The 13,130-nt window shown below is 37.3% G+C and overlaps 1 protein-coding gene and 1 pseudogene across 1 annotated transcript; one reads left to right on the top strand and one right to left on the bottom strand.

The window, feature by feature from the left end:
* Positions 1–2,897: 2,897 nt before the first annotated feature.
* Positions 2,898–5,446, bottom strand: LOC145671484 (transitional endoplasmic reticulum ATPase pseudogene; annotated as a pseudogene).
* A 555-nt stretch (positions 5,447–6,001) lies between these two features.
* On the top strand, positions 6,002–12,445 carry LOC145678979 (protein GVQW3-like). The gene is made up of 2 exons (XM_081749581.1): positions 6,002–6,036; positions 12,079–12,445. Exons 1-2 carry the CDS (start codon positions 6,002–6,004, stop codon positions 12,443–12,445), a joined length of 402 nt encoding a protein of 133 aa, XP_081605707.1.
* The last annotated feature ends 685 nt before the right edge of the window (positions 12,446–13,130 follow it).

The following is a 13,130-nucleotide window of genomic DNA, read 5'->3' as shown; positions in this document are numbered from 1 at the left end:
TTTCATCGTTAGTACGTTCGAGGGAGGCTAATATGAAGTTTGCCCCCCAAAGTTTTTTGCTTCTAATATTCAAACTATTGAAGCATTAATGCTGGGAATTGATGCTCTAAGAAACACTAACAAAGCAGTAACAATTGCATGGCGGGAATTTGATCCAATGAAAAATTCCGCATGTATTTCTTATGAGAGTTTCCTGACATATAATTTGCCATATGTATACTAATAGTTAAACACTAAAAAAGTTATTAGTGTTTTCTAGAAATTCTAACGATGTACTATTGATTGCACTGGGTTTCATATTGCTTGCAGCTGGCCCCAAAGTTTTTCTGCTTCTATTGACCAAAAAGCATATCGATTGCACTAGGAGAGGTCATCAACGCTCTTATGGGGGACCAAATTCACGGGGATCATCTTGTAGAATGGATTATGTTTGTGTTCGGAATCGCTTTCCCAAAGCTGAATTCAGATGCCTGATTCCCTACGCGTGCCCGATTGGCTGCAATCGATTCCGAATTCATTCGAGTAGCATTTACTTTCACATGCTTATTCAGTAAAGTTCAGTTAGCATCGTGCTTGCGTTTTGTAAGCATCGGAGTGTAGAGTGATGGGAATGTATACGGAGAGGAAAATACATATTTTTTTGAGATGAAATGAGAGTGGCCGATGTAGAGACTACACTCGTTCCTGTGACGTGTTTTAACAAGTAAAATACAATGTATATGTAACACTACAGTGCAAAATCCTTAACAAAATTTCAATTACTTTACTCCAATACAAATTGTGTGTCTCTAATGCATTGTTGGATTCCAAGAGCACGGAGGAGAGAGGGTTATTATTTATAGTGAAGATTGATTTCGATCTGAGTACAGAATCGACTAACTTGCATCAGAATCAAGCATGAACTTGATTCACAAAAATATTCGATTCTGCTCGTTTCTAGGTAGATACTAACCATGTCCCAAAATTTATTCGAAACTGTTAATAACTTTTTCCGTAATGGGATTACATAAAACAGACAACATTGATTTTAATGTGCTATTCTGAAAATGTGAATTTTCAAAACCAGTAGGATACGTGTCCGTTTAGTTTTAATAAGCACTGTATTTACTGAGGTTCATATTTCTAGTTGCATGATCATAATATAATCAATTTCCCTTAAACTTTGCTCTCCCCATAGGTTATATATTTTAATCAAAGTAGCGTGATAGAAACCTAATTCGAGGTACTTAATTATACGAGGAAAGACCCTAAAGAAATTGGATTGAACGAGCGCTGTCGCATCGATCCTTGGCGTAGTAGAGAATTCTCCCGCTAGGTGGATATAGTAGAAACCTTCCCAAATCAGTTGGCCAAGCGGCGTCTGCTTAGGAGGTTAACGTTTGTACGTATTATTGTTTTTTTTCAACTGTTCTCCTTTGCCGCCTGCAAAATCGTTACGACAGATTAAAAGGAACAAACAAAGTGTTTGAAATTTTGCTTCCTACTTGGAAAATCGGAAATTAAAACTTACCAATGCTTCAAGAAGGAAACTATAAACAACACACAATTTTTTTGAGTGATTTGGACACTTTAAGTGTAGTGAGAAAAGTGTTGAAGATTGCGCTCGTTTTGGATGCTCTTCATCATTTCGAAACGACGAAAACATCGAGAAAATCTGCCAAAAAATCAACGAAGATCGTCATTTCATGATCGACGATATTTTAAAACAGATAGGAGTGAGTTGGAGCTCGTGCTAGAGTGAGGTTTCGCAAATGAGACATGTTGTCGCTAAGTTTGTTTCTCGCCTGGTTACGCAGGTGCTAGAGTGGGGTTTCGCAAATGAGACATATTGTCGCTAAGTTTGTTTCTCGCCTGGTTACGCAGGTGCTAGAGTGGGGTTTCGCAAATGAGACATGTTGTCGCTAAGTTTGTTTTTCGCCTGGTTACGTAAGTGCTAGAGTGAGGTTTCGCAAATGTGATATGTCGCTAAGTTTGTTTCCCGCCTGCTTAAAAACATTCGACTGAATTTAAGCCAGGAGTTGAAAAATCGGATTCAAATGATCAAACGTTTTGACCAACGTAATGTCAGTTTCCGAGAATTAAACAAAATGTAATAGGAAAGTGTTTTGATGGAGTAGAGACTGTAAAAAGAACTTCGCAGAGCGCATTGGACGATATAAAAGTTGAAGAGTTCCAAAGGTGTATCAAATGTTGGGAAAAAGACTGGAGAAATAAATCACAGTACTTTCACTGTTAAAAATACTTTCTTAAATCCGAGGAACTGTTTCTTATCTATGCACCGAGCATATCTTTTCTTAGGAACAAGAGTTTGAAACTCTCATTAATGAGAAATGAAGGAAAGTAGATGAGGTTGTATAAAGCGAAACGAGAAAATATACTGTTACTTTCCTTATGAATGAAAATTGCAAAATTTCATTTCTAAGAAAATATTGTCTCGGTGCACAGATAAGAAACTGTATCTCAAATTTACGAAATTATTTTTAACAGTGTTGAAAGAGTCTGAAAGAATTTTGTAAAACAAACTTAATAAATGATTTTTTTTAAGAAGAAAAGTCCGATTTCTTTTGGGTCCTCACTCCTATTTCAAATATTAATTTTTAATCGGCTTAGCCATTACTTCTTATTCGATGACGTACAAGACGTGTGTCATTTTTACATTTCAGTTAAACGTAGAAAAGATAGGACCTAGGACATTAAACAGAACTATATGACTTGATTTTCATTTAGGGTCTATGGAATTATATTAAAATAATATTTGATGTGTGATATATTCTAATTTTGGAGATTTGTTACATAAGTCGGGAATGGCTGTAATGGATTTTCCTTGTGTCAATCTTTCTGTAAGCTGCACCGCAGTATATACGATCCTCGTATTTAGGTATAAGAAAGTAAGTATATTACATCCAAACCTCTGCTTTTATTTCATAGCAAATTTTAAGTGATAGTTTGAATTAAATTCGTAGTGACTGCGAGTTAAGTGTTAACTATTATTTTATACTTTCATCAAACATTTGCTTCTAACTGAAATCACACTAGACTTTCTGGATTTATCTAGTACACAATACACTTACGTATGTGTACTAGACGAATTATCACTTCTCGAAAAGTCTGACCTTACCCTTCGAGCTTTACAGAAACACTCAGCCAATTTTTCGTATTTCTTTATATCTGCGTCTGAAACGGATCGTCTCGTTTCTTCCAAAGCCGTCTCAAAGTGATTCTTTGTTATTAAGGAATCCGAGCTTTTGTCATTATGGTCACCACTCTCTTCGTATTTAATACTCTCACGGATCGCCAACTTGCAAGCTCTCTGACATATATTTGTAAGATCAGCTCCGGAGAACCCATTCGTTCTTTCGGCAATATTTCTTAAATCAACATCCTTGGCAAGTGGAGACTTACGCAAGTTGGCTTGGAGAATTGAGAATCTGGCTTCTAAATCAGGTATCGGAATATATATAATTTGATCCAATCTTCCAGGACGGAGAATGGCTGCATCAATGGTATCAGGACGGTTAGTAGCCCCAATAACAAAAACACCTGTGTTTTTCTTCATTCCATCCATTTCAGTTAGAATCTGATTAGTGACTCTATCATCTGAACTGAACTTTCCTCTGTGTTTTGTGATAGAATCCAGTTCGTCGAAGAAAATAACACATGGCGATGCAGCCCTAGCCTTGTCGAATAATTTCCTGATGTTAGCACTTGACTCGCCGTACCATTTACTCAACATTTCTGGGCCTTTAACGCAAATAAAATTGGCTTTGCATTCATTAGCTACAGCTTGTCCTAACATTGTCTTACCACATCCAGGGGGACCAAAGAGAAGGACACCTTTTGGTGGTTTCAGGCCATATTTTACAAATTTTCCGGGATACTTAATGGGAAACGTAATAAGCTCTTGTAGTTCCATTTTGACTGTTTCAAGACCTCCGATATCTTTCCAGGTGACTTCAGGTATTTGGATCATATTTTCCCTTAAAACACAAGGTCCTACTTTCTGCATTGCAAATCGAAAATCGCTCATGGAGAGAGTAAGATCCTTCAGCTTCTTAGCAGCAGTTTCTAAATTTTTTGAGTCAACTTCTTTTCGTATCTTGTGAAGAGCAGCTTCTCTACAAAGAAGAGCCAAATCAGCCCCTACAAAACCATGAGTATCTTCAGCAATCTCACTTAGTTTTACGCTTTCATCTAACATCATTGGTTTTGTAAGTTTTTCAAGAATTTCTTGCCGTTCACTGATGGTTGGAACACCGATTTTTATTTCTCGGTCAAATCGACCTCCTCTTCGCAAAGCAGGATCTATGTCTTCAAGTCTATTCGTCGCAGCAATTACTACCACCCGCGAGTTTTGTGACATTCCGTCCATTAAAGTTAATAATTGTGTAAGCTCTTTTTGTATACCTGATGTGTCGATGCTTTCTCTACTTACTGCAATAGCATCAAATTCATCAAAAAATATTATAGATGGCGCCATATCAGCAGCTCTTTGGAAGATATTACGTAGATTGGCTGAAGTCATGCCAACAAATGCATTAAGGATTTCCGGGCCGTTGATGCAGATAAAAGTAGCACCTGATTCATTAGCAACTGCTTTTCCAATCAAAGTTTTGCCAGTTCCAGGTGGTCCATATAAAATGACTCCACGTGGAGGCTTTATGCCTGCCTTCATGAATAATTCCGGTTGAGTTAGTGGCAATTCTATTACTTCTCTTATCTGACGTACTTGTTCTTTGTAGCCACCTATATCATCATAACCTATTGCCCTCAAATAAGATATTTGATCCATTCGTTTGAAAGGGATACTGGTAAGAACAAACTGTGTTGTAGAATCAACGATACCGTAAGGTCCTGGTGTTAGTTTTGCGATTTTGAACTCGACAGAAGAAGAGTCCCATTTCACTAGAAATGTATCTTGGACGTAAACTGGAATCTTTTTGTCCTTGAAATAGTTTTTAATGTATTTATCAATCCAATCACGTTTCATTGTCTCATCAAGATTAGTAATTCCTTGAGGTAAAGCGTCATCAAAGACGGAGACCAATAACATTGAACATGTTGGAATTGTTTCCAGTTTCGAAATGATTACTGTGCCATTCTCATTAGACCTTACGTTATCAATAGTTATTCTGTTCATCCATATGGTGTCCTTAGAGACTTCTGTGTTCTCTCGTGCTAAGCAGACTGTGTTTGTCCTCTTTTGTCCTTTAATAAGAAGGACATCGTCCTCTCCTATATTGAGGTCGTTCATGGTACTCTTGTTAAGTTCAACCACGTAGCTGTGTTCAAGATCATTATGTTTCTGTATTTGTAATTTATGTTCATCTTGGTCCATCTTCGATATTACGAGATATCTGTAACTTAAGACAGAGTTTGGATTCCTTATTTTATTTTTTTCTGGAGATTTTTTTATTAAGTTTCGCTCTTATGTTAAAGTCATTGTTATGGATATATTTGTATCTCAAATAATTCAATGATTTTTTTTTACTTTGTTGTCAGGGTTATTATATTTATCCTTGTTTTTGTTTGTTTGGATGCTAAATATGAAGTTTTTCTTGAGTACTTCGTAAAATAATTTGTGTGAAGTATTTTAGTGTACGGTGCCGAGTAGAGAATGTGAAAAATGATAGACTGTCTTTTGCGACAGCTGAAAAAGACTCAAAAATAGGATTACAAAACAAATTAAAATTATACTTGGCTTGATCATCAAGCTTAGGATTCCGAAGAATCTTAGAATATTAAAATGACAATTTTAGTTATGGGATGGAATAAGTGTCTAATTGTTGAAATTTTAAAATAACCGATAACTACCGATATTAGTGTTCTGTCCATTGTTTGGGAAATCACTGGTGACACTACCGATGCCGTTGGAGTCTAAATTCATACCATATTGGCATGAGAGTGAGGAATGCGGATGGAAAAGGGGATAACATTTATTTAAAAAAAACTATCGAAAACGATCTATATTAGTGATCAACACATAGTTTTCGGAGTCGTTGAAATGAATAATGACACTCTCGATGCCGTTAAATCCAGGTTAGTCTCCATTAGTATGTGGGCTGTAAAGCGGTAGAAATCCTTTTGATAAACCTATTCTCCTCGTTCTGCTACTGTATGATGTATGTTGTAAAACATAATAATCACTATAGCTATATTCTTTTGGTTTTCTTTCTATTGGTATTACAGTGAAACCTCTCTATAGCGGACAGCCGTGGGGAATTAAAAATTATCCGCTATAGAGAGGTGTCCGGCTTAGAGAGGTTTCAATATCTTCTTACGTAAATTAGTACAAGTTGCTATACAATTAGAAAAAAATATTTTTGCATGAATCATATATTTACGAATATTGCCAAAATGTTACTGTACCTGCATTATCTTGCGCCATCCAATACTCTATATTCGAGGCACAACATGGAAATAAGATGTTATAATTCTTTGCTATATACTTTACACTTATCGCTACTTACTACATTTTCGATGTATTGTTTTAATTTGTGAGTTAATTGCGGTCCAGTAATGACTTTTTTGAGACAATATGCATAACTTGTCTTCTGCTTGGTTAGATATTCCAGCGGGACAGTAGAATGACTTGTCATCACAAACGGCGGGCAACTGTCAATCACTTTTGTGTCTAAAGCAGGTTGGGTCAGAGTGGAATGCAAGCAAGGGACATGAGGGTGTTGCTAAACGGAGACCTTTCCTCTGGGTTCCAGACCAGACATTTGAGGAGGAAAAATGTTGTCACACCTTCATGTGCTTCCTTGCTGACACATGTATGAATTACAGAAAAAAAGCATGTTTACTGTACTTTCCAACATGTCTGTAATACGGAGGTAAAAATACTTATAAAAGACAGGAAAGACTGTCCGAGTAAGTACTAGAGAGTGTCCGCTTTAGAGAGGTTTGCCAATAAGCTTTTTCCTATTACAGTGTTTGGGGATTACAAAATATGTCCGTTATGGGAGGTGTCCGCTTTATAGAGGTGTCCGTTAGTAGAGGTTTCACTATAAATATTTAAACAGAAGCAGGGTAAATCTACCACTCTTGCAACGAGCGCCTGAATTCCTTAGAAGGGACAGCCGTTGCGCGAGCGAAATACTTTTATCGATACGAACATTTCTTTTGTACAAAATCATTATATAATTCGAGTAAGGTCGACTACAGATTTAAATGTTGACAAGTTAAATAACACAAAAACTATCGTAGAAATGTGACTTGTTTTTTTCTTTCTTTTCAAATTGGACAAACTTTTGAGTGTACCGTATGCGCGATTGTAAGATATACATCGATTTTATTTCTTTTTGGATCAAAAGATCCAATATATTTTAATAAAAAAATTTTCTTGTACGCCTTATATATCGAGCACTGCATACAGTGTAGCCAAACCCAAACTATCACTCAATTCAGTATGATGTGCTTATTCCGTAGAAAGTACGAAAACTCGATTTAGTGGTCGTTCAAAAATCTTGTGACCCTGATCCAAAAATAAATAAAAAAAATCAATCAAAATTTTTCTTGTGTTCCTTATATCTCGAAAACTACTTACAGTGTAGCCAAATCCAAACTATCACTTAACTTAGTATAATGTGCTTATTCTGTAGAAAATACGAAACCTCGATTTAGAGGCCACTCAAAAATTTTGTGGCCTTGGTCCAAAATCCAATATATTTCAATCAATCAAAAATATTCTTATACTTCTTATATCTCGAGAACTACATACAGTGTAGCCAAACCCAAACTATCACTTAATTCAGTATGATGTGTTTATTCCCTAGAAAATACGAAAACTAGATTTAGAGGCCGTTCACAAATTTTGTGGTCCCTGATCCAAGATACAATATATTTTTTTAATTAAAAAGTTTCTTGTACACCTTATATCTCGAGAACTACATACAGTGTAGCCAAACCCAAACTATCACTTAATTCAGTATGATGTGTTTATTCCCTAGAAAATACGAAAACTAAATATAGAGGCCGTTCACAAATTTTATGGCCCCTGCTCCAAGATCCAATATATTTTTTCAATCAAATTTTTTCTTGTACGCCTTATATCTGGTGAACTGCATATAGTGCGATCAAATCCAAACTATCACTTAAGTCAGTATGATATGCTTATTCAGTAGAAAATACGAAAACTCGATTTATACCTCTGATCTAAAAACTAATTATTGGTCAAAATCGCAATCTTTTGATCCACTTTTGAATTATTTTCCTACAATTCTTATTTCTCCATTTTAGTCTTCCCAATTCGAAAACTTTTCCGCGGTGTTTTGACCAGAAAGACCAATTTCTCGTTTTTTTCGACTCATACTACTGTGCGCTTAATCCCATGTTCGATTCTAATTGAGTTGAGTTTAGTTTATATGAACTATAAAGCGAGGCTATATGAGACGTGGACCTACTGATTAACGTGGAATCCGAACCACATGAGCTCCCGCCGGGAATCGAACTCGGGTCTCCCACGCCAAAGGCGCGTACGCTAACCGCTTAGCCACGAAGGAGCTCCATGTTCGATTCTAGGTAATGACAGAAATGAATCCATTTCTCCATTATATTATAGGTAAGTATTTCTGAATTATAGTTCTTCACCTCACATAGCCTTCAATATTAAAAAAAATATATAACCTTTAGTTCAGTTCACACTTCGGTATATGTATATTTGCCCTAAATTCGCTTTGATGAAATAAAGAATTACTTAAACGTAATCCACTAACTAACTGTCCAAAATGACAACACTGAGTACGATATATGCGAATTTATGTATTTTTTGAAAATACTTTAACATTTACCTTCTTAATATTTACAAAATATCTTCTTTTTAAACGAATATACACTCTTTCAGAATGGGGTATCTTTTATGTTGTAAACTAATTACATAAAGCATAGATATTTATGTCTGGTCCAAACTAAATAGCATAAATAGGCAGATCTGGTCATAAAAGAAGATGATATCATACACTATGGACCATTGTCTACAGTAACATATACCTTGTTACAAATTCCAGGTATCAATTAAGAAAAACATGATGACATCTAGTACGTGATATGTCTTCGACTTTAAATCCAGGAAAACTTTTTAGCTTGATAATCCCACATGTAGTATTGCCTTTCTAATCTATCTAAAACAAAGTTTAGAACTACTCCTGTTTTCTAAGAATTAAAATCCAGAAACACAGGAATGGAATACGGAGAAAAGCACTTCATAGAAAAAATAGGAGATTAAAAAAAATATATGTTCATATCCCTTACTCTAATACACAGAAAATATTTGATTTTTTGTCTCTGTTTCATTCGTTGAACTAAACGAACAAGTTGGACGTCCAACTGGACACCAGTTGGAAAATATGACCATAAAAAAAAGAAACTGTCCGAGTGCTGTCCCTTCCATGTCAAGTTGTGGATTTCAGCATGAGGGACGAGCAAACAAATCTGACAAGTTTTGTAGTGGAGAAAGAAGGAAAAGTTGAGGGGGGGGGAAGGACAGAGAGAAGAAACAGACGGTAAAGTTAGTTGCTTATCTTCTTCCTTTACGTCACCGGAAGAGAATAATACCACTGGACGAATTTAGTACCTGAGCACTTGCCAGGAAATATGCCTTTTAACCACGTCAGAAACTGTGGGAAGCTGGTTGCAGACAGTTTTCACACACAGCCTCTCTCTGTCTTGGTATTTTCCACCACGAAACATTCCCTTTCACTCCCTCAATCCCGCTCTTCACTTTCAACCCCACCGAGAAGAGCAGGAAAACCACCTTTCTTGTTGTTATGAAAGAGGTATTTTAGCTCTGTCTTTCTTTGTTTCGGTGTCAATATGCTGTTTAGGAACTTCTTTTGTGACGTTGGTTTACCCTACAATGATTCCAAGAGGAAATTGTTTACTTTGGACACGTCTCAGCATCCTATTATGTCTAGTCTTAATGAATAATTATTATAATGGCTCTTGTAAGTCATGCGGCAAAAATACATGCATCTTGAATTAGTTCGAGAAATTCTTAGTCGTGTTTGATAAGCAAGGTTTATTTGTGGAATTTCAATGCCATTTTGTTTTCGAAATACATGCTACGGTTCTTTATGAAATATTTAGTAAAATTATTTTAGTAGTTGGACCAAGCTTGAGGAAAAGGGACAAAATGTACCCATCGTAAAGTGAACACTGTAATTTTGTAGGAGATTATACGTATATCTTCACTTCTACGTTTTTGGGTCTTTAGTTTGTGGCATTATTGTTTCTTTGAATAATATTTGATATGACATAAGAGTGAATACTATCTCTCAGATTACTAATTACAATTTATATTATTTGTCACTTGGAATTGCTTGGCCCAATAGACAACACACATGCTTGTTATACACGAGGAAGAATCAAAAACTAAGGTTACAAGGCGAATATTTTTGGATTTTCGTCTGGTATAGAGGAATGAAAAGTGTGCGGTAATTTTAATACATGGAGTTGGCAACTCTGCAGAACTTCAGACACACGCTACCTACGGCGCTAGTTGTAAGAAAACAAATGGCGACTTGTTTGGAAGACTGGTCTCGCGAAGAAGTCCGTCAGTTTTTCGATTTCTATGACATCGATCTGTGTGCAAAACATGTAATCGCGGCTGAAATTCACCGGCAGCTGGTAGAGGGTTTAGGTCTCATCAGCATGTTTCAGCATGCTGTCGAAAGATTTTTGCGCCCGCATACAGCCAAGAAGACCACCACGCTGTTGAAGCAGTTTCGCTGAGGCACCATCGAACACCCTCCTTATAGCTCGAACCTCGCTCTAAACGACTGTCACCTGTTCCCGTACTTGAAGGAGCACCTAGGAGACGGTCGAGCTCCTTCGTAGCTAAGCGGTTAGCGTACGCACCTTTGGCGTGGGAGACCCGGGTTCAATTCCCGGAGGGAGCTCACGTGGTTCGGATTCCACGTTAATCAATAGGTCCACGTCTCATATAGTCTCGCTGCTGAACGGGACGTAAAACTCAAAATAATCTCAATTTAACTAGGAGACCGTCGCTTTGCTTCAGTGCAGGAGAATAAACACTTAGTGACAAAGTAGCTGAACATACAAGAGCAGAATTTTTGTCAAAAGGGAATCTTCAAACTCATTTCCCAATGTGACAAGAGTCTCAACAGATGTGAAGACTATGTCGAAAAATAACCTAATGTATATATTACTATCTGTTGGCTGTATGAAATAATATATACGTTTCACTGTAGGCTTTGTAAATTTACTTTCTGATCACTCCTCGTACATCATTCCAGTACTCCGTTATGAGTACTTCGGATACAAATCGAATCAGCGATTCGAATTTCACTTTATTCGAACGTCGGATACAAATCGAATCAGCGATTCGAATTTCACTTTATTCGAATGTCGGATACAAATCGAATCAGCGATTCGAATTTCACTTTATTCGAACGTCGGATACAAATCGAATCAGCGATTCGAATTTCACTTTATTCGAACGAAGATACGAAAAAAATATATTAATTTACCTTGTCAATGACAAGGAAGGACCTCTAGCTGGTGAGCTATTTTATCCAAGAGAAGAGAGTGTTTTGTGGCATGTAATCAACGAAGCCAGGACAGCGCACAATAGGTATTAGTAAACACTAATATGTCAAAGTGAATATGTGTGAGTTAAGATGGATGAAGAATTGGAAATAAAGGAAAAGGTGCATAAGTTATTTACGAGGGAAAATTGGATATGGCAATATGGCAGTTTTTTTCTTTCTCGGTGCTGAGGAAGTTCTTTGAACTCACACAAATTAATTTACCCAATTTCCTTGTGTCACTATCTCCAGCGTGACTCCTCCACATCTCAATTAGTCTATGTCTCAGGGGTGGTCAACCTTTTCTTTTTTCTTTTTCTTTTTTTTTCTTTTTGCCGACCACCTTTCATTTCCGAAATCACTGACGGTCTATTTGTCTTAATACGAGGGTAGGTTGATAAGTTCTCAGCCTACCCAGGTTCAAACAAAGCTAGATATAAAAGTTATATACATTTATGAGGTTTTTAGTTTGTGAAGCTACTCTGCAAAATTTGGTTTGACTAAACGAATTTTAAATTTGTTTTTTTTTTTTCAGGTCCAAAGTGAGGGTGTCAGCCCACGTCTCAGAAATTAGTAAATTTGAACACCGTGCATTTATCAAGTACCTCTTACTAAAGAGACTCTCGCCGAAGGAGATCCACACCGGCCTTGTCATGACATTGGGGGACAAGGCACCATCGTATGCCACTGTGAAGAAATGGGCAGCGAACTTCAAACGTGGGCAGTTTGGTCTGAACGATGATTCAAGGTGTGGCAGTCCAATTTCAGTGATCTCTTCCGAGATAATTGACTCCATTCACCGGATGATTCTCGACAATCACCGAATCCCGCTCAAACAAATAGACGACATATTGGGCATTAGCTATGAACGGGTGTGGATAGTTATCCATGAATACTTATAAGGAAGGTCGAGACAAACTGGATTCCAAAACTTTAGAATGCAGATCAGAAGCGTGGACGGGTGGAGGCAAGTAAGGCAGTTCTGTCCCAATTTCAAGCGGATAAGGCCAATGTTTTGCAACAGCTGGTAACAATCGACGAAACCTGGTTATATTTCTACGATCCCACGACGAAACAGCAATCGGCGGAACGGCGCTATAGCGGTTCTCCGCGTCCGAAGAAGGCTAGGACACAGCGCTCCTCTGCTAAGGTCCTTGCTATGGTCTTCTGGGCTTATGAAGGAATTCTATTGCTGGATTATCTGATATCGGATGAAACCAGCAATGCAGCTTATTATAAATATCTTCTGGGCAAACTGAAAGCAGCACTAAAGGAGAATAGGCGTGGAAAGGTGTCAAAAGGGGTAATCTTCCTCGACGACAATGCGCCCTCACACAAGGCACGTCTGGCATTGCAAAAATTGGATGACCTATGGTTTCAAATACAGGAAGATCCACCTTTTTCGTCTGATTTGACTCCATCAGACTTTTATCTCTTTCCTAAATTGAAAATATTTTTAAAGGGAACGCATTTCAATGGTGCCGATGACGTCATTTCTGAAACAGAGGCCTTGTTTGCAGAGCATTCATCCGACCTCTATTTGTCTGGCCTGGAAGCACCGCAGCAGCAGTGTGAAAAGTGCATTCC

Source organism: Thermobia domestica, chromosome 2 (genome assembly GCF_964235325.1).
Source record: "Thermobia domestica chromosome 2, izTheDome1.hap1.1, whole genome shotgun sequence".
Taxonomy (NCBI): Eukaryota; Metazoa; Arthropoda; class Insecta; order Zygentoma; family Lepismatidae; genus Thermobia; species Thermobia domestica.
The sequence above is the reverse complement of the archived record's forward strand: the minus strand, read 5'-3'. Positions and strand labels throughout refer to the sequence as shown.